The following is a 25,324-nucleotide window of genomic DNA, read 5'->3' on the forward strand; positions in this document are numbered from 1 at the left end:
GGAGATCTTGGGTCAGGTTTACATAAACTAAACAGGAAGCAATTGCCACCACAATCCACATTAAACTCAAAATGGTCTGTGTAACTTCATCTACATTTTATGTCTCTGCACGTTTCTCTCTCAGCTGGTGAAATTCCACACTTGTTTAGATTACAAAAATAAGATCATGTTTCTTGTGAGGTGGCTCTGGATATTTTCTCTGCTACAGTATGTAATCGAGTTGTTTGTGTTTGTGATAAATGACTTAAACCCCTTAAAAAGTTTGTGCTGATTGTTTATATCTGATGTACTTTGTAAATTTTTATGGCACCCAGGGATTTGTTATTGCTTTTTTCCCAATGGGCTACTAATAGAAGTTAGCCTGTCTACCCCATGTGCTAGATGCTGTTAGTATAAAACTGCCTTTGACTTTCACACCTCTCAGGGGACGAGTAATTGTTGTGTTCAAACAGCCTGTAATTGTGATCCCGCTGGCTTTCTCAGTACGCTTCTGGCTATTAGAATCATTAAACAACTCAGCACCTGTTAACAGCATTGTAAATATTCAACCTTGCTTGTGGGCAGGTTGAGCTGAATATAGGAGAAGGCTTACAGAGCCCAGCCTCATAAATTAGAGCTTCTGACAAGTCAATTATTGTGAAACTGGGTTTCACTGTGAAATAAATGAAATGGTGTGCTGACAAAAAGGTGGGCTGTCTGTTTGCAGCAGAGGGGAAATAATGACTAGATGATTCAATGCAGTGGCCATGAAACGGCACTGTTTCTATCCTTTATCTGCAGTTAAATAGTTAGATAATACAGTTAGACAGAAAAGCTGGGCGGGGGGGGGGGGGGCAGTTTTGTTTAGTTTGATCATACAAACATTTCTTTATATATCATTTGGTTTGCATATATTAAAAGATCAGGTTTGTGCAGCCTGAATATGACCATTAAAACCTGCATCTATATGTATTTCCTGTTCTGTCTTTTCTAAAAAGTGTCAGATTGGTACAGCTCTCCTATACATCCAGAGATAGATAGATAGATAGATAGATAGATAGATAGATACATAGATAGATACATAGATAGATACATAGATAGATATAGTGGATTCTAGCCCACAAGAATTATTTCAGTCACAATTACATATATGTAAGTTTGAAATTCTATATATAAAGTTTAAACCTGTGCACGTTTGGATAAAAATAAGTCTTTTGTTCAATGGAATTTACTTGTTCATGAAATGTACTTGTTCATACGTACATTTAGGCTTACCCAAAGATGCTGAGAGTAGTTTGATTTTCCTCATTATTGTTTGTGAATGTTAAGGAGGGCTCTTCTTTCCTTTTTTTTCTGCCATGTTATATTATATGAAGTCAATATTGTAATCTTTACTGAATGGAACATATTGGAGTTGAACACTGTAATTTTGAAAGTGCTTGGAAGCAAAAACTCAAAATCCTCATTTAAAAATTAAAGCATTATTAAAACCCTGTATATAATTTATTTACAAGAAATATGTTTCCAAAATGTACTTCTATTAGTAGATCATGAAAAAGAAATCTATACAAAATTCCTTAAACTTAAGATCAAGTCAGTGTGTGTTGTGGTTTTTAACTTTGAATATGTTTTAATTGATTTCAACTGTGAATTTTTAATACTGTTTATATTTAATTCTCTTTTAATGTTTGCATATTTGTATATTTTAAATTGTATGCTAATGCTTTTATATTAAGATGCTTTGAGTCTCCTTTGGGAAAGATAAAACAGAAAATAATAATAATAATAATAATAATAATAATAATGTGGTCTGTACCTGTAGTACACTACACTGCGGGCATAATTAACTGGATACAAGCCGAATTGTATTGTAGACTTATTTTATCCTTCTATCATTTAGTATGGCCATGCTAATTTATTGCTCACATGAAGCCTCATCTATCTGTTGAGCGTATTAAATAACAGCTTTGTATTTTCCACTCAAAACGCATAATGTGTCACACTTTTAAGCTCCCATTCTAAGGTGCATGTCAAAAAGTGTATTTCAGTGGAGAGGTAAAATCCTTCCTATAATCCATCTGAGCAAAAATCTTGTGGTATCCCTACTCTTGGCTGTTCTCCCAGCCTTCTCTTTTTTATTACCAGTAGGCTTGTGTTTGTTTTTAAAATGTATGCTAAATTTAAACCATTAACCCCCTGAAGTGCCTTTAACTGCAGTTGTTTTAGTGGAAGTTGTTATTTCATGATCTCAGAGTCAGACTATTTTGTGATTCCATCTCAGTCTCATCAAGGCCCCCTTTTGGCAATTGTAACATTTAATGGATAAAGTCACATTGTGATCCAAATTTTGTACTGCTTAAGAAAATTAATGAGCTCATTGTTCACAGGAGAGCAAGGATTAGGAACAGAAAGTATAAAAAGGGGTGGGGACTCCAAAATGAAACAGTAATGGTTTTGACACATGGTATAAATATAAAAATGAGGATTTTAGCATAGCAGCTGTAGAATTGGACAACCTATTTATGGGATATTTTATTTCCTCAATCCTTTATTCACGTCCAAACTAAAACTACTGTATGAGATGTGTAAACCAAACTGTTTAAATGGTGTGTTCACACATCCTTTCAAATGTTGCATATAATAAGGTTCAAATAAATACACATTTAGACCAGCTTTCAGTGCAATTCCTTTACTGATTTCTTGTACATTTTCAATATCTGTTCAAGAATAAGAAGGCACATAAATTTTGTTCTCTGACCAGGAAACCAGACAGGCTAATCATTGTAAACTTTTATTTATTTATTTTTTACATTTTTATCCACAGAGTGAGGTCTTTTTCGTGTAGTTGAGTGTGCACTTTAAGAAACAAGGAAATAAATGACAATAATCAGAAATAATAACTCCTGTGATCCAGACATATCTGACATTAGTGCAAAACTGTTAAGTAACAAATTTATGTACAGTACTTTAGTTGTTAAAGCACAATAAAAAAAACAGCATTACATAATAGCATAGAATTGAGATTGGCCTTGACTATTTCTTGAACTGTCAGGTGGTGGGAGATTTAAGGTCATATTTTCTTATCTGGTCATATTCTTGCAAGCATTAGAAACCACAATCAGAAAGAATATAGCATATGGCATGCTCATTGATTTTTACCTCAAAGTGCATGGCCCTTTTCTTTGTAACGATGTGCTGTGCTACATGATATCTTTTTTAATTTACTCTTAAAACCTTTCTCTTCTTAGTTATTATAACCTAGATGACGTGAGCCATGACAGTGTGAACAAGTTCCTTTCAAACCTTGTTGAGAAATCGCTTGTTGATCTGGAATACTCTTACTGCATTAAAATAGGGGAGGTAAGACTAATCTATACTTTATTCAGCATTTGAAAAGAAGAACTGGTTAGCCACAATCTTTATTAGGGATTACCCTTTATCCTGATGTTTGCTGTATTATGAAATATACATAGGCTACTGTGGGACCTCCTGTTGAAGCTACTGGAATTTTTCCATTGCTTTGGTATTTAAAACAGTAACATGCTGTTTAAATTTCTTCATGACTCTGATCTTATTATTATCCAGTTTTGAAATGTAATACCTCCATTACAATACAGTGTGAAATGTATTTTGCTTGAGGAGAGTGCTTTTCAGCATGCATTGTGTTCTTATAATATATTCATATATATTTCTCCATGGGTAGGATGACCGCAGCATTGAACCGCTGACTCATGGCCGCATCGCTTCATATTACTATTTGAAGCATCCAACTATCAGGATGTTCAAGGATCGTTTAAAACAGGATTGTAGTGTGGAAGAACTGCTCTCAATTCTGGCAGTAAGTCACTTTTGCCTTATGAGGATTAATCTTTCTTAATTATAGTGACATCCTGCTTTGTAATATTTTTATTTACATACATTGTAAAATGTAGGTGTTAGTTAACCCCTTTTAGAATCTTGACAGGTAATATAATCACTGGTTAGCTATTGAAAATTCCAGAAACACTGCACATGATGGAACAGTCTCATCTTTCAATGTCTCATTTTTTTCATGAACTAAACAGCTAAGGCACAAAATAGTTCCAACAGACCTCACTACCTCTGAGGATGCTTGCCATAGATGCAGGCGAAACATCAGGAGATAATGCCTCTAGACCATGGCCATATAGCCCGAAAAAACCTACAACAACCCAGAGATTCCGGCCATGAAAGCCTTCGACAATACACAGACTTTCCATTGTTATCTCACATTGGTGCAGCAGCGATAGTGTGGTGAACTGCTTCCAGCCAGCAATTAAACTTGAAAATGCATTTCCAAAGGGTCTGCCATCTCTCTAGGGAAGCTTTGTGAATAACCAGTGTGCTGAAATGACGATGATGATGATAATAATAATGATGATGATGATTGGGAAGTGTTTGACTTGTGCTTTTGTGATACGAAATCCAGCATATAGATCTCATTTGCTGTGACATACTGTGCTTTTGTGTCAGTAAAATAATAATAATGTAATAATAATAATAATAATGTAATAATAGTTTTCTTTCTTGACCATCTGTCCTCATGGCTCGAGTTGGGATACAGCATTACTAAAACATAAGCAAACACATAATCATTTTAAAACACTCTGTAAAATACACATATTAAAATATGCCTCCATAAAATACGTATCAAGATACACAAAACAAAAACAAGGCATACAGCGGAGTTTAAAATTCACCATTAAAACTGTCTGGGTAGGCCTTCCAGAAGAGATAGATCTTCACTTGTATCTTAAATTACGACAGCTGATCCGTCTGTCAGAGCTCTACCAGCAGGTAAAGAGAAAATATCACCTCCCCTTCCACTGTGGGAAGCAATTCCATTTACACATATACTCCATTAGATCCAGTCCATGGGAAGTACAAGAAAGTATTTAGGAGCACTGATGTTTATCCTCTATCCTACACTTTTTTGAAGTCAGCACAGATGTTGAAAGTCAAATAGTGCTTTTTTGACATAATGGCTTTAACGATCTTTTTTTTCCAGGTTCACACTACTGAATATTGTTAGATATTGTGTTGTAATGTTGGAAAGTTTTTCTGTGCTTTAAATTTTAATCACTGTTCATGCCAGCTTAATGTATTGTTTGGCAGTCCCAGGCAACTATTAGAAGAGATGGAACACGTGTTATACAGTAGTGTAATTTTCTTTCATTAAAAAAGACTGAAACACATTGGCCAGGATCCAGAGAGCTACTTTGTGCACACCCAGTGGAATGTTTAACTTTTTCTCTTTAAACAATTGAATCCCTATTCCATATTACAAAATGCTTGTGAAAGCCTCTTCAGTTTCAAAAGACACGTGACAGTTCAGAGACAAAAATATCAAGCTCCTTTGGACGATCACTTAGTGTGATTCTTAGGATCCAGGCCATCAATAAGAAAATTGCTGTGTCCAAAGCACTTTCTCAGTATTATCTTTCCTCTCCCTTTTTTCTGTAGTGTAAAGGCATTATCTCTTTCACTACTCAACACATTCTTATTCTTTGCTTATTGTGCACCTAGATTGTGTGCCTTTGTTTTTGAGGAACAGATGGAGGACCTTATCTTTAAAGAAGGATTAAAGTTATGAACTAAATAGCCTTCAATTGATTATAGCTATGTGAGCTTGTTTCTTCTTATGTGTCTTAAAATTCAGCAATTGCCCATGCTTCCAAACAACCAACTTTCTCCTGATACATGATATACATGATGTATTAATAGTATATTACAATCTACAGTAAACTGCAGTAGTATTGACCAATAACTTTCATATCTTATGTTAACAAAATATGTGTGGAGTACATTCAGAAATTGTAGCTAAATTCAGGAATTTAGTGGGTTGTTGTAGGTTTTTGTGCTATATGGCCATGTTCTAGAAGCATTCTCTCCTGACGTTTTGCCTGCATCTATGGCAGGCATCCTCAGAGATTGTGAGGAATTTAGTTACAGGAATATAGGACCCCAACATTGAGCTAAGGGGGCCCCATTTGGAGTCTGGACTCACAGTTTAAGAAGTAGTGCTCCAAATCCTTCTGATTTTCAATAAAAGTGTTCTTTTCTCATGTGCCATAATTGTAGACAACAGGCCTACACAAAATGTATTAGTAAAAGCTATACAAAATTAAAATATATGTTTAAAGTATTCTGGTTTTGACCCAGATCTTATTCTTCTGTGGGTCATGGGGCTCCTTGCATCTAGATCCAGTTGGTAATCTTTTGCGGGCAATGGAAGGAAAACTCCTTCTGCTAATTCTCCACAGCTGTCAGACTAACTCCTATTCCATTCAGAGATCCCAACTTCTAAAGAGCATTTTTATAAGACCCATGATCTGTATGATCTAGATTCAAACTTCTCTTTTTGTCCTAATTGAAATCTGCGTAATAATCACAGTAATGCTTTTATCAATCGAGGACTGCTTCAGTTACTATTTTTAAAAATCATGTAACTACTTCATCCTTTCCATTAAGAAGAAAATCTTTTTTCTGGAAGATGGATCAATCAGGTGTTTTCTACCCTCTGAATAAGTGACTTTAACATTCCACCCAAATCACTGAAATTGTTAGTTTTGCACAACAACTTCCAATGTCATCATCCCCTGAAATCTAAACTTTTTAAAAATCTGATCTAAATACAGTTTTCAAATAATCTGTTTGGGTGCAGTCTTTAATCCCAGTGAACATCCACACAATTTTGTATTGAAACTAAAGCTTATTGGTATCTTAGGTTTGTAATATTTTGTATATCAAACCTGCTCCAGGAGCTTATTTTTCTTGTGAAATATCAATTTACTATATTCAAATGAGCAAGAAAAAATATGAGACATTCAAATTATTGTAAATATTAGCAAAGAAGTATTGTATGAAGTCTACTTGCATCAACACGTCATATTTCAACCATATAATTTTGCATTTCTTTTATCCCAATTTTCTTAAATATTACTTAAATAGTATCTAACGTTTTCTTATTAAAGTTGCAAATTGGACATTTTTACTCCAGTTTTGAGCTATGCTGAAGGGATTAAACATTTTAACATTTGCCAAGTTCCCTCCTCCAATACTATGTGCTAATGAGCTTTATAATTAAGGGAGTCAATTCACACCACTATTATTAACCAGTGGCATTACATCTGTCTTGCTCCATGGATGCCCTTCTCACTTACTTATTGAAGCATTTAACAGTTTTGGCAACAGGGAATTACATGGCATGGGGTAAGTAGTCTAATTAGATGCAAGTGAAAGTCCTTGGGGAAATGGATATTTAAAAGTAATTTGAAGAATCTCTTAATGATGCTGGAAGTGAAAACTATAGGCCACAGTGAAAAAAGGCATGTCAGTGTTGCAAAACATGGCTGTATAGCATTCGTGCTGTTTTTCAGCAGGATGTAAGAATGTATATATTAGCTAAAATAGAAATGAATCATTTTTGTTTTTAGACATAGTATAATAAATGTCTTCTATTTTTTAAATGTCATGACAACACAGATCATACGTAGGTTAATTCTTCATGCCAGCCCACTCACAAGATAATGAGGAAGTCTTACAGAGAAAATTTGAATTGAACTGTAAATACAGGATACTTTCCTTTATTGACTCCTCTTTATGAACATTTTCTCTGTCGTTATTTTATGTAGTATCTCTTTAATGTACACATTATCTGTTAAATAAATTGAGCAAAGTACAAAACTTAATTAAAGTGTACTACTACCAATCCCTTGTTCTCAAGATTGTTCATCCAAGATGTTAAGACTGCTGGAATCTCCACTTCTCAGTCATGGGTCAGTGGGGCAGAAAGAGTTATCAGGGCAGAAAGAGTTATCAGCATAGGAAGCTTTGACACTGTAGATCAGGCATGAAAAACTTCAGCCGTCCAGTTGTTTTCGACTTCTACTCTCAGAAGTCCCAGCTATCTTACCGGCTGTTAGGAATTGTGGGAGTTGAAGTCCAAAACACCTGAAGGGCTGAGGTTTGCCCATGGCTGCTCTAGATGTTTTACACTATAACTCCCAGAGTCAGTTACTATTGGCTGAGTAGTTAGAGGTTTTAAAAGTTAAACATATTTGCAGTGCCTTCTCTGTTGTTGATGTAGAAGCCCCCTCTGAGACAAGAAGCTTATTGTAGCAAGGTTGCTCATGATTCCACAAACCCCTCTAATAGCTGATATGCAAGATCTATATATGAGCTATACATCTGTGGTTACATTTATCCCGTTTGTTCTGATTCTTGTCTTTCCAATTCTAGAGGCTTGAATTCCACTATGCTAGATAGACCATTGGGGTTATTCCTTTATTTGAGCATCATGCTCAACTGTTACTACTCTGTTTGATATTTTGCACAAGTGGGGGGGGCATGATTGGGAGACTGGGTGCATCTGGTTGACTTACATGTGTCTTCCTTTCACAATTGTATTTACAGTCATTATCATCAACACCATTCCCTTCCATTTCAGGAAAAACTAGGATGCAGCCTTCAACTACATCCAATTTAGTACTAACCCTGGTTAATTAAACCAAAAGTTTTAAAACCCATGTGTGGTCATAGTTCAACTCTTCTGGGAAGCTCATTGTGATTAGAGCTATTATCAGATAATAGTGTCCCTCTATACAATTTTTAAATAGAGAGCTCTAAAAATGACAATATAGAAAAAAATTAATTACACAATAAAAGTGAAGAAAAATATATTCCAGTTAGCATGCGTGACGGATTCTGTTGCTATTTTTACAAGCAAATACTTTGAAAATATCAGTATTTGATCATTTAGAGTATCAAATTCTTTTTGATCTTTTTAATTCCTACCCCCTAAACCCTATTGTTAGATCAGAGAAATAATATTCCTAGCATTAATTCCTGTTTAATGCCTAAACAGTATTTTGATTCACTTATCATTTGGGATTGCCCATTCTACTTTGGTCAGCAAAAAGGTCAAACATCTTGTTCTCTTCCAAGTGAAAGGCTATCCTTTTAAATTTAGAGTTCATCTTTCATTCGCATCGATATCAAATCTAGTTCTGCCATATTCCATACCCAGAGATGAATTAGGGAGTGAAACAGGATGTTTGTGTTGGATGCTATCAGTATCGCTATAGAGGCCTCAAACCCCTTGCAAAAGTCTCTACACAGTGATGTACAGTATTTTATGTACGATAGAGTCTGTTCTGTCAGGGCAAAACTTTATACTTGATGTATCATTATTTTCTCTATCTGCATGTCTCTTATTCCACTTAAGTTGCATCAAACCAAACCACTTTCTAAATTACGTCAGCCACATAAATCTCTAGTTAGCCCTTATTCTTTTGACTAGAACATATGGTTAGTTGTTGTTTTTTGGAGGAATTCTTCTTAAATCTAAGCACTGGAAATGAACTGACTTGTGCCTTAGGTGTGATTTTCTGTAATCTGAGTAGCTAGAGCAGTTTTTATGAGCCAGATAATCATTTTTCTAGATATGATGGGGTTGTGTATTTTTCAATGCATACGTTCCCTGATCCTGTGACCTTAATTTTGAGTGTCTCCCCAGACACAAGTAATTCCATCACTGATTTTTTACCCCTCTTAGTTCTAAACCTAGCCTTAAACTGAAAACACCTGGTGCTCTCTGTCGTTCCAGCAAAGCACAATCAGTAGGTAAATCACAATGACAGTGCCCACCACTCATTGCTGACTAAATGTGGCATATCGTATTTTTCTTGTACAGTGTAGAGGAGGAAGGGCAGAGGGAAGAGTTCAAAGCACCAAATTATGGCATATGAAAACTATTTCTATGCTTTTCCCCCATTTAAAGTAAACAAATATTTACCTTTTATTCTGTTGCCAGAATTTGTAAGCAAGCTAATTTTTAAAGATGAATAGTTATCAACCTAAAATAAGAAGTAAATGTTTTAGAGTGAAGTTTATACCATCTGTTTCAGCATTTCTTGTGATTTTTAAAACTATGTCTATCATTACTTTTTCCTGGTTAAATGTAATTTTAGTACCATAAAGATAAAACCAAGTTATATATAAGACTGAGGAGAAAAAATCAAATTAAGAAGAAAAAACAATTACTTTATTGATTGTATAGTGTTTATTTATTGCTGGTATTATTGTGCAGCTTTTCAGGGCAAAACTTCCCAACAAGAAGGCTAAATGTTTAAAAACTCATATTTATAAAATGGCACTTTAAATCTTCAGGTCTCCTGGGGCGGTGGGGGGATTTTCAGTTCTTCCCTTCTGAGACTAAGCAAACAGATCTATATTCCTGAATATTAAAATAATGGGACTTACATACGGTTCATTTCTTCCTTTTGAATGATTTCTTTTTGTCCATCCTGATGTTGAGAAAATAGTATTCCTAAAGTGGCTGGGTAGTGTTAGGTCTCCTTTTCCAAGAGTTGATCTTTTCCCTTACAAGAGAAGAGCTGAAACAATCCATATTCTTGTCATGGAAAACTTACATTTCTCTGATTTGGAATTATTTGAGAGCTAATCTAAATCTCTCTTGTGTGCTAAATACTGGTAGCACAGCATTGTCTGTCCCTTCCCTGCCCACCACATCTTCTGTCTGTTTTATGACTGACCTTCTGTGTTTTTGTTTTTGTTGTCAAATTAGTTGTAGTTAGGCATATGTGTTGTGGCTTCCAGAGAAAGTGGAGGAGAGCATTACTGGGGAGTTGTAGTAAAAAAACTTTTCAAAATAACGTTTAGCATCTTGGAATTTTCCTAGCAGCCACAAATGAACAGTAAGGAGCTAACATATTTGAGCAGCTCTTAGTTGTGGCAAAAACACCCTATGGACCCAATGTTGGCAACTTACCTACCTTGTATTACATAAGTCTGTTGTCCTCAATAGAATGATACAGAACTTTTTTTTTTCTATCAAGGAGTTTTAACCTATTGGGGTGGGAGTGGAAATGCTGGACTGAACACAAATGAAAAAGGGGAATGGCTTTTAGAACTGTGGGTAGGGATTGACTCTTTTCCAGTGACAGCTTAGAAAAGCTGGGTGAAATTAATCAAAGTGTTGGGGCCCTTTCAAACTGCACAATTATAACATTTCAACTGATGTGGTCGCATCTTATGGAATTCTTTTATTTACAGTTTAGGGAATAATAATAATAACAATAACAACAACTTTACTCTCGTACCCTGCTACCATCTCCCCAAAGGGACTGGGGGCAGCTTACAGAATGTCCAAAAGACATAAAACAAACAATCCATTAAAACAAAATAAAACACCATTAAAATAAGAACGTCATAAAAAAACAACAACCAGATAAAAACAAATTAAACGTAAGAGTATAAAACAGCAGCATTGAAGTTCCATCAGACAATGTTCTACAAAAACCAATGACCAAAAAATTCTAAAATGGGCGTGACCAGGCTGTAAAAGCATTTAAAATCTAGTGCCTAAATACCCTAAAGGTACCAGATCCCATCCTAGATGCTAAGCAAGGTTCATGTTGGCTGGATGCAAGATTTCCAAAGAATACCAGGTGCTTAAAATAACATTTCAGAGGAAGGAGCTGGCAAACCCATTTACAATTTTTCCTTGATTAGAAAAACTTTATGAAATTCATGTGGTCATCATAAATTGAAAGCAAACCTTGATCTGTGAGGAGAAGCATGTAACAAGTGCAATTTATTATTTCTTCTAATTATATATCTGGAGAGCCACATTGTGTGGCGGTTTCAGTGTTGGACTACACCGCTAGAGACCAGGCTTTGACTCCCCCCTCAACCATGACAACTCACTGAATGACCCTGGGAAAATCATACAGTCTCAGCCCCCCACCACCAAAAGAAAACCCCCGTGATAGGGTCACAAATTACCAGAAGGCTCACAACAATACTTACATATCTGCTGGTCACTTTATTTGCTTCACTAGTTGTGCACATGAAAAGAGCACAAATAAAGTACTATTCTGCCCTCGGTGTAAAAAATGAAATTATTCTTCACACACCAGAGCTTATACTTTTTGTCAAATTAGTAGCTAAATATTTCTTCATAACATAATCTGTAGGTCAGCCTCCAAATCATTGGTGTTTGTAGTAGATCAGAGGATTGAAATATCAGTAAATCTGAAAAAATGCTTACCAAAAAGGAAGTAACAGATGTATAAATAAACTTTCCTGTTCTTTGTGTGTATATAGTTAAGAATTATTATTTATTTTATTTACGGTATTTCTATGCCGCCTTTCTCAGCCTGAAGGCGACTCAAGGTGGTTTACAAATTGGCAGCAATTCAATGCCACAATAGTAATGAAACACAATTAAAAACATGTAGCACACATTATAAAAACCATATAAAAATCATTAAAACATATAATCACCAGTGACTTCCTGTTAACTCATTTTCCAAAGCATTGTCTAAGCCATTCCATATTCACTCTTTATTGTTTCCATATTTACTCTTTCTTGGTTCCATATTCATCTATTATGTTGCGTCTCCAAAGGCTTGTTCAAAGAGCCAGGTTTTTATTCTCTTTTTTTTTTTGGAATGTCAGGAGGGAGGGGGCCAATCTAATATCCCCAGGGAGGGAGTTCCATAGCCAAGGGGCCACCAGGGAGAAGTCCCTGTCTCTCGTCCCTGCCAGGCATGCCTGTGACAAAGATGGGATCGAGAGCAGGGCCTCCCCAGAAGATCTTAAGTTCCTAGCTGGTTCTTAAGGAGTGATACGTTTGGACAGGTAAGCTGGGCCAGAACCAATTAGGGCTTTATAGATAGAGCATTTGTTATGTTAGAAGATGGGCAGATCACCTCAGTCAGAAACCAAGAGGTGAGCCAGATTCTCCTAAGATCTCCTTTCTGCAGAACCAGGAGTGAGCCAAAACCTGTTCCACTGTGGTCTCCTATTCCACTGTGGTTCTCCCCAAAGGGCAGTTTTGAGTGGAACAACGTTAATTCAAAGCCTTTGTTACTGTGAGATTTATTTACATAAAAGTAGATAAAAGAATTTGGCTATTTTCTTCCTGCTGTCATGTCCATCCTTTTGTGTTGTGCCTATCAGAATGTAAGATATGAACCCATTTCATCTACTTTTATTGCCTGGGTTCAGGATGTTTTAAATATTTCAGCAGTGGCAACCATTCTAATTTCCTCCTTGGAGAATAGTAACAAATGTGAATATTTGTCTGTTAAGACAAATTACAGTCCAGTATAGTTCAGTGCAGATATGTGAAGGAAATCCATTCAAATATGAATGTTTTCAGAGAATAAGTCCTGCTTCTATGTCAGTACTTTAATTCCTCTTATTAGAAAATAGTGCCGCCCAGGACATTTCTATGCAGAAGTTGTTCTTAAGTCATGTGTGCGTGAGAGAGAGGTTTATTTTGTAGATGTCAGCTTAATTGCAGGTTTATTGCCCTTTTTATTACTGATACAGTTCCCAGAATGCATGCACTCTGTGAGCTTTCCAGTCCATGAGTTGGAAGATAGATCCCAGTCTTTGTCTGCAAGATTGTGCCACAGAGTGCTACTGTAAATAGTATATTGGTATGGGAAATAAATTAGAGCTGCACTTCCTATGCACACTTCCCTTGGAGTACACTTCATTGAAATCACTGAGGTTTGCTTTTGCACAAACACGATTGCACAGTAAGTTTTTTTATTCTTTCTTAAAATGTTACCTCTATTATTTAGCTAATGAGATCTAAAAGATTTTAGTAGCAAATGCTATGTGAGCTATAAGAATGCCTGCCCACCCTCTCTTGCTTCAAACAGAGCAGATGGATGCTTGACTGCCTGCTAATCCACAGCTGGAATGGTTTCAGCATTTTCCACGTTGCTGGGTTAGAGTGGCTTTTCTAGTGGACTGAGAGGGCAGCAAGAGAGGGATATCATTATTCATCAGTATCCCAGTGGGATCGCTGCCAGCAGAGATTAATTTTTTCTCTTATGCTTGTAAAACAAGCTCAGGTGGAGTCTCTAATCCTCAGGGCACGGGTGGCAGATCAAGGAAGATGCTACAAAGCTAGTTAATTTTCAGATTCTAGGGGAAACAGAAGCTCTGTTAGATGTATAAATACATGATTGCAAATTTAAGTAGCTCAAATCCAAATGGGATCTTCCCAGACATCTGGTACTGAAAATCTCTTATTTTTTCTTTGTTGTTTTTAATTGAAGTTCTGGCAAGTTTGCATCCCAGCAAAGTACCTCTCCTCAGATATTTCTTCTTCAATCTTGGTAGATCATGTCTTCATAGTTTGGTGTGGGGTTTTTTGTTTTTGGGTTTTTTATTTTTATCTTAAGATGAATAGAACATATGAACCTTGTAGGCATTCCTAAATATCTGTAATGTGAGGCCTATTACAATATTGCCAAGTTCCATTTCTAATTTCCACTCCAAGATAAAATGATCCATTCACCTGATGTACCTAACAAAACACCTAGAATTTTTTATGTATGACATTTTTTTTTCCTTTAAAGTTTAGCCTGGTGCCTGACAAACTGCCAAATACCAATATTGGCCATTTAAAATATAGCATTAGCTTTCCTTTATTCTCATTAAAACAAAAGATAAAATATTTCAGATGATTTGTACAATGCTGTTTTTGTAAATTTTAGTAGAAAATAAGAATTGGTTTTAACAGCCTCAGTCCAAAGGATAGCCAGGAGGGAGGGAGAACAGCCAACTAGATCTTAAGCCAAGGAGTTACTGAACCAAGACCCTAGTTTTAAAACTCTTGAACTCATTTAGACATTGGTTTGTATCCTGTTGATAGTAGACTTATTGGATCCATAAGGTTTAAACAAATGTTGCACCTTCTTTCAAGTGGTGATTCAGCAGGTCAGATCTTCTTGTGATTGCCAACTGAATCCTTACTTGTACTTTATCAGCCAGACTTTCCCGGTCTAGCCACTCCCTCTTTGCATCATGGGTCTCAAGTTCTCCAGGACCTACTCATCAGTGCCACAAATGCTCAAAGTAGACACTGGCTGAGTCTAAGGTTTAGTAGACTGAGGAACTTTTCTTAACAGAAGAGCCAAATTCAACTTTGTCAAAGATTCCCATGGCTACATTCCAGTGGTGAACAGAGTCAAAGGTAAAATGGAAGGACCAAAAATATTTTTTCTAAAAACCTTTTTGTCCAGTAAGGAAGCCATTGGAGAAGGGAAAAAATGATGCTATGGGAAACCATCAAATGTGGAAAAGCACTGGGCACTTCTGTAGGGCAGAATAAGCCAGAGATTTTAGCCCAGGGTCTTCGGTGCTCCATACCTTTTCTAAACCATTATCTGTTCAGGAGTTCTACCTGTATTTTTAAGCAAAGAAGGAATAACGTGATACAAAAGAACAAAAAGTATCAGTTGAGTTCTAGTCCTTGTTAGAACACATTTGCTGTTGAGATGTAGTGTCATACAACTAGTTAAATTACTAGCAGTAATCTGCAATGGTTCAGCTCACAGTTAGAATAGGACAGTCTGTTAAAATCTGATTTTCATGATGAGTTAACGTTGGAAAAATATGTGGGGACTTCTTGCTTAAGTTGCTTTTTCTTAAAATGAGCCCACCAGTTTCTTGCTCATGTGCTTTTCCAGGTGGTCTCGCACTTTTGAGGGTGCATGCAGGCTACAGTGCATGCACTGTGCCCTTGAATAGTTTGTGATTTTTTTCAATATGTCCAAATTTATTGTCTTTGTTTGATTAGTAATATTTTTTCTTTTTTTGGGAAAGATGAACACTGGTTTAATTAAGACTAAGCGTTCTTTAGTAGAGTTTAGAAGCAGAAGCATTAGATCTCTTGGATCACATTCAGACTAGTTCTGGCAAAGTCAGGCGCACAGTCTTAAAGCCCCAGAATATCTTCCTAAATCTAAAACCTTGAGAATAGTGTTTAGCATTGTGATGATGGTGAGAAATAAAAGCATATAATGCTAATTTGCAGTATTGGGAGGGGGTGTTTTTGTCTTGAATCTGCTTGAATATTTTGAAATGTAGAGTTAAGTAAATACGTATTGTGATTTACTCTATTACAATGTGAGATAGTTGAGCTTCAGTTCTATTTGTCTCATTTAGGTCAGTGACACTAATATTTGAATAAATGTGTATAGAATTACAGAAGGCTTAAAAGAAAAAAAAAGTTGCCCAATTATTTCCTTCTGGGCAGTTACTAAACTAAACTGCTGATACTGGTTTGTCATTGCTTTTTTACTGCCATCAGCTCATATAAATCATACCAAAACAGTCTTTTAATGTTGAAAACTTGATCAGGTATCTTAATAAAACTGTATTCAGTTAAAACTTTTTCTGATGACAACTAACCTTAAATGATAACACCTAAAGATTCTCACAAAACTTTCTCAATGTATAGTAACATTAATATTGTTCAGAATAAAATATGAATTCTTGCAGTCTTTTCCATACCTTGATCTTCCATGCAAAGGAAAAGATTTTTTGTTTTGGTTTTTTTCGTGTCAGAAGTGACTTGAGAAATTACAAGTAGCTTCTGGTGTGAAAACTGAGAAACTGCAAGTCGCTTCTGGTGTCTGCAAGGACATTGCCCAGGGAGCACCCAGATGTTTTTGATTTTTTACCATCATTGTAGGAGGCTTCTTTCATGTCCTTGCATGGGGAGCTGGGGCTGACAAAGGGAGCACATCCACGCTCTCACCAACCTTCCTGTTGGTCTTCAGTTCTGCCGGCACAAGGGTTATGTCAGGTAACAGAGATGCCACAACTATGTAGTTTTGGTATTGTACTTCTCCCATTTTGAGAATTCCATGTTTTAGTCCTTTTTTAATGTTAATGAAGTCATATCATATACTCAGAAGTATATTGGTGTATTGCTTATAAACATGATAATTCAATTTAGCTATCATGGATAAAAAGCATCAATTGTCTTGCCAGTATGAGGTATCATTCATTGATACTTCCAATTGATTATGTATAATGTTTTCTGTCCTTTATACTCAAAATACTGTTTGTTTGTTTATTTATTTATTGTATCAGGAGTAAACCAATGTATTTGAGAAATTACTGAATTGTGCATAAACATGACTGGAGTATTATAACAAGATAGCCTCCAAGGTTTGGGACTATAGGTTTGACTCACTCCAAGATATCAGACAGCCCTTAAGCCCAGTTTATCTTGTACTTTACCTGAGTTAGGCTTCTGCCTTGACAGCATTTTTATGTTACGATCTAAATTGTTTTGATTTTATCATGTTATTAATAGCTATTCATAGGCAGGTGAAGAAAAATTAGAAAGATTTACCAGTAGTTTCTCACATGCCTGTAGAAAAAGAAGTGTAAGTAGAACAGACAGCATCTCACTCACATATATTGTTGTAGTAACTTGTGTAATTGCTGTGTGGTGTGTGGAGTGTGGTGGAGGCTCCTTCTTTGGAGGCTTTTAAGCAGAGGCTGGATAGCCATCTGTCAAGGGTACTTTGAATGTGATTTTCTTGCTTCTTGGCAGGGGGTTGGACTCAGGTATATAGCCAGGGGGGGGGGAGTGTGTTAGGGGTTCAAACCCCTCCTCCCTCCAAAAAGTTTCAGGTTAAAAAAACCTGTTTTTTTAAATGAATTTTTTCATGAATTTTAACTGATTTTTTTCATGAATTTTAACTGGTTAACCAAATCCCCCTGCTAAGTCTTTGAGAAGCAAAAAATAAACGAGTCCCTCCAGAACTGCAAGCACTATCTCAAGCAAATTTTGACACTTTATTCACAGTCATTACTTGCAGCAATAGCTGATATAGTGGAAGCAACCTGTTTGGCCCACCCACAACTGGTAGGCAAAGCCTAAAGCGTGGGACGGATTTGAAGCCCCCCATGAAGAAGACAAGAAAATTGATTTAATTAAGTCTATATAAAATGTAGAATGAATTATACTATTTAAATTATTTTGTGTTATGGAACTACTTCTCATGATTCGCTAAAAAAAATCCTCCCCCTCCCCCAATTTTTTTTCTAGCTATGGTCCTGGTTAGACTGGATGGCCCTCGAGGTCTCTTCCAACTCTATGATTCTATGCAGAACAGGATGTACAGTTCCTAACACAAAGCATAAGTGTAAAATTCAATGTTTTGATTTTGCTTGTGGAATGCCTTGTAAAATGAAATATCCAAGGCAATGATGCAAATAGGCTTTCTACAAGTGGTTACTTTGTACTCTGTTTTGGGAAGATTTATTTATTTGATTCATATCCAACACGACCTACAATGTTTAAAAAGCAAAATACAATTAAAACATTATTTTTACAGAAGTTTAAGTGAATTAAATATCAATAAAATTAAAAACAAGAAAACACCATATAGAAACGCTGATTATGATACTATAAACATTTAAATTGCTAATAGCAAAGTGTGAAAGAGCACTGCAGACCAGTTTAACTTTGTATGCTAGTAAATGCAACTAAGGTTTGTAGATCAGTTGTAAGAATGGATTTTGAACCAAAAGTGTGGCAGGATGGGAGGCATGAATACTGATATAAGGGTTATACTGTTACACTGTTGTGCTGTTTTCCAATGAGTCGCCAGTGAATTCAGAAATTGAAGTCCGTTAATCTGGGTCTGTCTTTCTATGTGCTTTCTCCTAGGAGTTATTCATGATCTATTTTAAAACGCTTTTATATGTACAGACTTTTATTTAGCATGCTTTATTAGAGTGAAGCTAATTTCTGTCAAACATTTATGAAAAACTGCACTCTTAATCGTCATCCATTCTTTCTCCAATTGGCCACCCTCATCAAAGCTGCTTTCTTGTGAGGGTTTGCCCTATATATTAGTTTTGCTATGGTAGAAAGTTTGTTACGCTATGGCAATTTAAGCTCACACCCCAAAAGAACTCTGAACTTTTGATCAGTCTGGCTCACAGTTTGACCTGCAGTGCGTTCACACTGGGAAAGGTCATTTAGATGCTTGATCCCTTGATAATTACAAATGGCATCCATAGTTTGCAGAGAGAGCAGGTAGCTAAAGACTAAAGCTGGAAACAAAACAGAGTTTTGAAATAGCCATGGAGTCTCATTATGCACAAAAGCAGATTAAAAACAATGGTTTTCTCTGGGGGGTTTTTTAATGTTAATGAAGTCATATAGTGTCAAAACATGCATTACAAGCCAAAATAGCCTTTTCAACCAGGTGCTCTCTGCAACCTAAATCCAATTGTTCATCTTAGTGACAGCAGACCTGTTAAATCAGCAAAAGATACCTTTTATATAGCTTTCCATTGTGTTATTTGTTTTTTTCTGATGTTTTAATTGGTTAAAGTGTTTTACATGTGTGTTTTAATTGTAATCTTGGGCATGTCCCTTGTAAGCCTCCCCAAGTCCCCTAGGGGAGATGGTTGGTGGGGTATAAAAATAAAGTGGCATGTCTTTATCCTTGGCTGTTTAAAGATATGGTCCCTCAGTTTAACAGCTGAGCTACCTGTGGTGCTATTACATTAATACTTTATGAATATCACTTGACTTCTAACAAGGTCACACCATTCTTGACTGATGGTTTTCAAGTGGTCTCTATATTCATAGAGATTCACATTTTGCCAGATGGATGTGACATCATTTTTATCTTTGCAATAAGGTTATTGTGCACTGGAATTTCCAATAGATTATGGACTTTCCAATATTATCTTCTGGCAGGCATCCTCAGAGGTATGAGGTCTGTTGGGAACTAGGCAAGTGAGGTTTATATATCTGTGGAATGTCCAGGATGAGAAAAAGAACTCTTGTCTGCTTGAGGCAAGTGTAAATGTCAAGTTGCAATTGGCCAGCTTGATTATCATTTAATAACCTCTAAGAATGCCTGCCATAGATGTGGACAAAACATCTATGTTCAAGAAAATGCTTCTTGAACATGGCCATATAGCCTGGAAAACTCACATCAGCCCAGATACCTGAGTGTTGATTGATCATGTTCCTGTTGATTCAGTGAGTGAGTCTACTTTGGCTGGGATTTCCAACTGGATTTTGCCCCAGATTCCATGGTACACACCAGATGCAGAAGGGTTCCTTCATTTCTCTCCACCAAAAAGTTTGCTGTAGTTATTGAATGGAGTATCAGTCTGGCAACACTGAGATTGAGAATTCAGGTTTAAAGGCCATCAAGTTGAAGTGCTCCGCACCCCACCCCAGCTCTCCTGTACCTCCCCTTCTCATAGAAAGACATTAACAAATGAATTGCACTGTTTTGTATTTGAACATGCTACCTTCCTAGTAATTTGATATGGCACTTGAAACAGTGATTATTAAAATTAAGGGTGAAGAAATACCACTTTCCAATAATGTACTACTGTCTCTCTCCCATGCCTGGAGGGAAAAACCGAGTTGAGAGTTTCTCCTTGAACAGACACCCAAATGAGTTGGTATAAGCTTTGACTAATCACACCCAAAAAAAAACCCCATAACCCCACCCCTTAAGTACCCTGAAGGTATAGACAGCAAATTGCCTCATACATTCAAAGCAGGAGAAAGCACATGACATTCACATTTGACCCTTGAAATCCTTGCAAATATATGACATGGCTATGTCTGCCGTCGAATGTGCTTAAATATTTGGCAGAACAAACAAAAATTCTTTTATATATTTCTGAGATTTTAAAAACCATACATCCTATAAAGATGGGACAGGAAAGCCATCCTTTTTATGGAATAGAAATAAACTCATATAAATAGAAAGATCAGAAGAATAACTATTCCAGAGCTAATTTTAACTGTTAGGCGCCAGTACAGTAAAAGGCATTTAATTATGGTAGATTTGTTTGTTGTTTATAAATCTGTGCTTGACTTAATCCCATCTGCTTGCTAGTACACATATATAGGCTTGTAAATCAAGTTTATATTGAAAATACTGTCCAAAAGTTGACATAGTACTTGCTAGTAATATAAATGTATTCTTTTTGAAGATCTGAGGTTCAAATGTCTGGAGAGAGCGAATTGAAGTGGGCGGGAGAGTTAAAATCCTGTGTTACAGCAACTATCAAAGTGATATAATAAAAACTCTTTAAATGAAATTGGTCATTTAAAAGCAAATCTAAGATATACTGTAGCTAACTAACCGTTGTGTTCTATTGGATTTTTTTCTTTTTATGAAACTAGAGGGCAAAGTGCTCATGTTTTGTTCTTAACAGAGAAGCATCTTCAATCCATACTCACTTTATTTCATGTTCTTTTTAAAATTATTTTATTAATTATTTGACAAACAATCTAATATACAATCAGAAAATATACATTAAAAATCATGAAACGTGTCTAGATCTGTATTCAGATAAGTATAACATACTTTAATATTCACTCAGATTAAATACATTTTCAAAACAAAATCCGTGCAAACTATTCCTAAGTAGAATTATTGAATACGATATTTTAGGAAAAATTGTAGCTGGTGGCAATAGTGCCACCAGCTACTTCTCGCCTCTCCCCCAAATATCATATGCAAAAATCTGAATGTATTTTTTTTAAAAAGAAACTCCTTGCATGGTAGGGAATATACCTTCATGATAAGAGAGTTTCAGAATATGTCTAAACACATTATGATATCACATTAATAAAAAAACATAACAATGGGAACAGGCAATAAAGTATTTTCTTGTGACGTGAGCTTTCTGACTGTTTTACATACACAAGTATGGAGAACTGTAAAAAAAAACAATTTGCCTAAATTGAAAGATGTTTAAAATCATAAATCAAATGTTTCATTAACATTATTCCAACATATTTAACCTTTTCAGGTATCACTTGTTTCTAATTCTGTAACATTCCAGCTTGTCCAAATAGCATTATTTATTTCTTTAAAAAAAATCCTTTCCCTCTTCTTTGTTTTCTTTTTTCCCCTTTCCCTTCCTTTCCTTGACAACTATACATAATACATTTTCTGAACACAAACTTAACGTTCACATCTCAAAAGTACTACCATAATACATATATTATGGAAAAGAAAGTCACATCAGACAGCTCCAAAGGATTCATTCTTTCTTCAGGAGGAAGTTAAACAATGTGATGAACATTTAGATTTTATAATAATCAAACTTGAAACCCCCATGTTGAAATATTCTTTCCTTCTAAAAACCCTTTTGAAGGGTTCCCAGTCTTTCCTAAAGTCTGAAGGGTCTTTTGACTGGAGATATCCCGTCAGAATGTCCATCCTTGCTACCTCCGCCACTTTCACAATCCATTACTCCATTTACTTATTTCATGTTCTTTATTTTAGCTGAGGACTACCATGAGTTTTTCTTTCAGTATAAATAAATGCCTTTCTTGTTTACTCTTTTACTTCTCTTGTTTCCATTTTTTAAATTAGAGAATTCAATGAGTTCTCTACCAGTTCTCTCCGATGAATCTTTCCTACTTAGATGTCTTACATCTGTCAAGGTCATCTTTCCCCCACTCCTGCTGCCATCAATGTAATAGTGATACTGGGAAAAACCATATAAGTGGGTGCTGTGGTTTTAACTTTGAATTTGTTTTCATGGTTTTTAGTAGCTCTAGTAGCTCAACTTCTTCTCAAACTATAGAGAAAAACTGTTGTTCTGTCATAACATTCTAAATTTACTTGTGGGTAATTTTTGTGATTTAAAAATATATATTCACTGTTTTTGTTTGTTTGTTTGTAAGTTTTATATATTTTAATTGTAAGATGCTTTGAAGATTGCTGCAAGTAGTGGTGATGGTGAGGATGGTGATAATAAATTGAAATGTAACTGTAGGCAATATAAAGAGGAAATTAAAATATTGTTGCACACTTTCTATTTTAACCCCCGAACTTAAAAATTGCTACATGAAGGACAGTTTTATCTCTTCGTTAGGTGATTTCTTATGAAGATTTTTTTAAAAACTCATACTGATACAGCACCAAAAAGGAAATCAGTCTTTAGCTCCAAGCTTAGTATCTATTGTGGTTAAGTCATAGGCGCCATTCCCTTTGGAAAAAGGCCCTCACCATTTAGGCCAGGATTTCTTAATCATTTTTGTTCCTTGGACCTCTTTGCCAGTCAGGTAAAAACCACAAGCACCTTCTTAGAATGTAGCAGCAGATAGATTTATGACACACTCAACATTGGAGTGTCTTTAAATTACATTTTAGAATTAATTAAAATTACATTTTACAAAGATAATAAGTTGCTTTTGTTTCAGTTGAATCTCATGGATCTCCTGCAATCCTTCAGTGGACACCCCCATCCCACCCCCCAAGTAAACAGAAGACCACTGGCTTAGCAAGCAATATAATTTTTTCTTCAAGAATGTCATAAAAAAATGCTCATTTCAAGTATATTAACTCTTATCATCCTCCTAAACAAATAGATACCCTGCCAGTGTACCCACTCCAAACACATTTTAACCGTTTCATCAATAATTAAATTTTGCACTAATAGAACGCTGCACCCCTCCAGGGGCATATCATTCACACAAAGGAATATTGGTTGAATATCCTGGAAACACAAGTTCTATGTTCCTTTTAATGACTTTCCTTTTTCCTCAGCCTGAGAACCTCCCTTCCAAAGTTCTCATTGTCCACAACTGCACAATGGGTAATATCGGGGTGAGATAGCACAAACAGATTTTGAAGATATACATATCTACCATTGATTCTCAAGTACAGATGGCTTAGCCTTTCAAAGAGCAACTTTCTTCCCTGAGAACTTTTATTATGTATGTGAAACTCAGTGGAAAACATTAGCATCATGATGTCCTACTGGCTAGATACTCTTAAGTTGTGTGCCTCTCTGTGATGAGGTTTGTTTTAATGTTATTTAAGTCCATACACTCCCTTGCCTTGTTGTTGAACTCACCCAGGTGCTTACTTTGACTGGCTTTTTTCAGTGCTTAGTCACAAGTTTCCACTGTGTTTACATAGTAGTGAGCTACAGTAAAGACTGTACAAATATACAGCTTCCTAGTTGTTTTTGTAACCAATTACAGTAAACGGTTATGCACTGCCAAGATTAATACAGTCCAACCAGATGTCTCAGCTGGTGTAAACTTTGGTAGGCTGTGTTTTGAGATTAGTATCTCAGCACGAGCGAGTTGAGAAATGGTAAAATGTTACAGATTTACTCTCTCCAAAGTTCTCTCTTAATATGCTTTGCCTTTAGTGAAGCTCCATGTTAGATAAAGTAGCACTTACCTTGTCCTCTGCTGAGTGCTTAACTCTTCTAGTTCTTTCGTAGTGTTTTGGCTCAGGTTTGATGATGCATCACAACTTGTCAAAACAAAAAGAAAGAAAATGGCTTGTAGCACTATTACAAAAGTCAGGAAAAAAAGTGGAATGCTGTAGCAGATATCCATTCAACTCTGTTGATTTGCCACATTTCAAAAGAAGGGGAAACAAGCATCTATTAAAGATGAGGTAGATTTGAAAGCCTAAACATCCCTAAAAGCAGCATATTACCTCTGGGATTAATAGCACACTGCTTATACATGTTCATAATCTTCTTTTCTCTATGATCAACATTTTAGTCAAGTTCTACTGCTAAAATTGCATACATCTATTACTTGTGTTAGCTTGAACTTCTAGGTGAAACATCTTTAAATGAAACATGTTTGCCAGTGCAATACTCTTCTCCTGGTGAAGAGAACTACTTGGACCTTTGGAAAGTGAAAACAACTTCTAGGAATGTGAAAAACTAATTTGGTATGCTTTAAGACCTTTCATGTTACAAATTAATCCGCTCAGTCCAAGAAGTCTAGAACTCATTAACTTTAAAGGCTCTGTTAGTTCTCATCACTGAACTTAAGTTTTAACATCAATATGACTTTCTTTAGTCATCTGCTCTATCAAGTTATTCACAGCTCAGTTTAATGCACATTTACTTAGAGGTATTACTGAATTCAATAGAACTTTTTACATAGTTATTCCGCATAGGGTTGGCCTTACAGTATAAAGAAATATATTTAGAAATTCATCTCCTGTTCTCTGGAGCTTACATCCAAGCAATTCCTCCTCAAGCCACAACCTTAGTATGCTATTAAAAGTTGTGTTGCCTAAATATTAACACCAGCTTCTAAATATTTAGAACCTAGAATGTAGTGTAAATCTGAATTAAGTACCCCAAATTAATTTTTATGTTTGCTAGAAAAAACACCCCACACTTGAAATTTTGGTGAAATGAATAGAAATGGTGCCTAGCCCTTTCAAAGACAAACATACTTTTGGAAAATGCATGCACAAATATGTGTCTTTTCAGAAATGTGCATGAAAATCTGAGAAAATTGTCAGGCTGAACAAAATGGAGCCTAACAGAATCTTTTATCCATATGAAAGGAGACATGGGTAACCATAACTTATGACACTCTTCAAGCTGAAGAGTGGTAACTGGAATGAAGAAAAGACCCTGATGCTTTCTTTGCAGGTGTGTGATGATTCCAAATACAACCTCTTTGCTCCCGTTACTTAGAAACCTCTGAAAA

General features: G+C 35.8%; 1 protein-coding gene across 1 annotated transcript in view; it reads left to right on the forward strand.

The window, feature by feature from the left end:
* The window catches only part of ASCC3 (activating signal cointegrator 1 complex subunit 3), a 254,794-nt gene that overhangs the window by 199,938 nt on the left and 29,532 nt on the right, over positions 1-25,324 (forward strand). The window contains exons 35-36 of the mRNA XM_060753089.2: positions 3,228-3,339; positions 3,683-3,817. Of these exons, the coding sequence (XP_060609072.2) occupies positions 3,228-3,339; positions 3,683-3,817 (247 nt within the window). The remainder of the gene's footprint in view (positions 1-3,227; positions 3,340-3,682; positions 3,818-25,324) is intronic.

The sequence above is a fragment of the Anolis sagrei genome, chromosome 1, assembly GCF_037176765.1.
Source record: "Anolis sagrei isolate rAnoSag1 chromosome 1, rAnoSag1.mat, whole genome shotgun sequence".
NCBI lineage: Eukaryota > Metazoa > Chordata > Lepidosauria > Squamata > Dactyloidae > Anolis > Anolis sagrei.